Genomic DNA, 1,788 nt, shown 5'->3' with positions numbered 1-1,788 from the left:
GGGGGCCAGGCGGCGCTCGGAAAGGCCGCGGACAAGACGCCGGCGGCGCAGAAGCAGGAGCCGCCCGCGCCCCACGTCGGGTCCTTGAAGCAGGAGGAGAGCAGGGGCCTCTCGACAGGCGGGCAGCGCCCCCTCTGCCGAATCCAAGACGGGCGGCGTCGGCGGCGTCGCTGACGAGAAGAAGAAGTACGAGGCGATGGGCGCGAGGCCGAAGGTGCTGGGCAACCTGCAGCCGCTGGCGGCCAAGGGCGTCGGGCTGATCGAGGACGAGAAGTCGGCGAAGCACCGCGCGCGCTCCATCCTGGCGAGCGCCATCCCGGTGTCCCCGGTGTCCAGCGGCCCCCCGACGCCCTGCGGCCCCAGCCTCACCCGCAGCCCGTCCGCGCCCAACATGCCCAAGGGCTACATGCCCATCACCTCGACCATCCTCACGCCCATCAACTTCCGCCAGCCCTTCGTCGCCCACAAGCGCCCGTCAACCATGAAGCAGATCACGCAGGCGGTACAGGCGGCGTCGCAGGCCTCCTCCTCCGCCCGCGCCCGCAGCGAAACCTCCCCCTCGGGCGCGGGCGTCCGCCCCGACCCCTCGAGCGCCCAGTCGCCCCCCGTCAGCAGCCTCTCGTCGGCGCTCGCCCAGCCGCACGGCGAGGCGCTCCTGCCGGCGCACGCTCGGAGCGACTCCTCGCCGGCCGCCATCGGCCTCTCCTTCCCGGCCGGCGGAGGCGGCGCGTCGCAAGCTCCCGGAACGGCGCCCGACGGCGAGGCCCCGGGCGCGAGTGGCAAAGGCGAAGGTGGCGTCTCGGCCTCGGCGAGCGTGAATGCTCAGAGCGGAGTGGAGGACGCGCCCTCCGGAAGCAGCAAAGACGAGACCAGTGGCGGGAAGGAAGCTGCGCCGTCGGCCAAGGGAAGCACAGTCAGCGCTGCTGCGTCCGATAACGCCCAGAAGAAGCCACAGCCCGCCACGTCTTCTACGGCCGCTGATTCGTCAAATTTAACTGCCAATAATTATGTTTCTAAATCATCCAGTTCATCGTCTCCTCCAAAAACGGTAGTTACATCGGACAGCACCAAAGTTACCACCACGGTCAACACCAGCGCTGCGAAGACTGCTTCCTCCAATGCCTCAGTTGCTCCCTCCACCCATGCAAAGGCTGCAGCCTCCACCAACACGAAATCTGCAGCGTCAAACAATACCAAAGTAACTACCAGCAATAACAGCTCAGTCACCACGTCAAGTAACACGACGGGAGTGACTTCCAAAAATACAACAGTCGCTTCTTCTAACAGTACTACAACATCAACGTCAGTCACCACAACCACTGCAAGAAACTCTACAGCTTCAACTTCAAGCAAAGTCACAACCGCTGCTCCCAGCAGAACCACAGCTGTTACAAACAGTCAAAATACGTCAGCGGCTACAAGCAGAAGTACTTCGGGAACGTCCACTGCGGTTGCAGCTGTCCCTAGTAAGACAGCAACAGTAAACTCCAGCAAAGCCGGCGCCTCTACAAAGAATACAGCCACAAAAACAACATCCAGTTCGAGTCCGTCGTCAGCCGGTGACAACACAGCTGTCAGCTCTGCCAAAGCGTCAGCAGGGACTGCAAACAAAGCAGGGGACCACCTCCGCCGGCGCAGCGAACCCCCCTTCGGCAGGGTCCGCCGCCGCGCCCAGCGCGAGCGCGGCGAACGGCCTGCCGAAGAACGGCGCTGCCTCCGCCAGCTCGACGGCCTTCGCCTCGATCACCGTGACCACGACGGCGGCGGGCACGGCGGGGGTGCACCCGA

At 64.7% G+C, this 1,788-nt stretch overlaps 2 protein-coding genes across 2 annotated transcripts in view; both read left to right on the top strand.

The window, feature by feature from the left end:
- LOC119592473 overlaps window positions 1–217 on the top strand; it is a gene marked incomplete in the record, with an annotated part of 52,011 nt that extends 51,794 nt beyond the window's left edge. Inside the window, 1 exon segment of the mRNA XM_037941301.1 lies at window positions 1–217. Coding sequence (XP_037797229.1) covers window positions 1–174 — 174 coding nt within the window.
- The window catches only part of LOC119592272 (mucin-19-like), a 37,107-nt gene that overhangs the window by 34,093 nt on the left and 1,226 nt on the right, over window positions 1–1,788 (top strand). The window contains exon 6 of the mRNA XM_037941102.1: window positions 91–1,780. Coding sequence (XP_037797030.1) covers window positions 91–1,780 — 1,690 coding nt within the window. The remainder of the gene's footprint in view (window positions 1–90; window positions 1,781–1,788) is intronic.

Source organism: Penaeus monodon, chromosome 30 (assembly GCF_015228065.2).
Source record: "Penaeus monodon isolate SGIC_2016 chromosome 30, NSTDA_Pmon_1, whole genome shotgun sequence".
Taxonomy (NCBI): Eukaryota; Metazoa; Arthropoda; class Malacostraca; order Decapoda; family Penaeidae; genus Penaeus; species Penaeus monodon.
The sequence above is the reverse complement of the archived record's forward strand: the minus strand, read 5'-3'. Positions and strand labels throughout refer to the sequence as shown.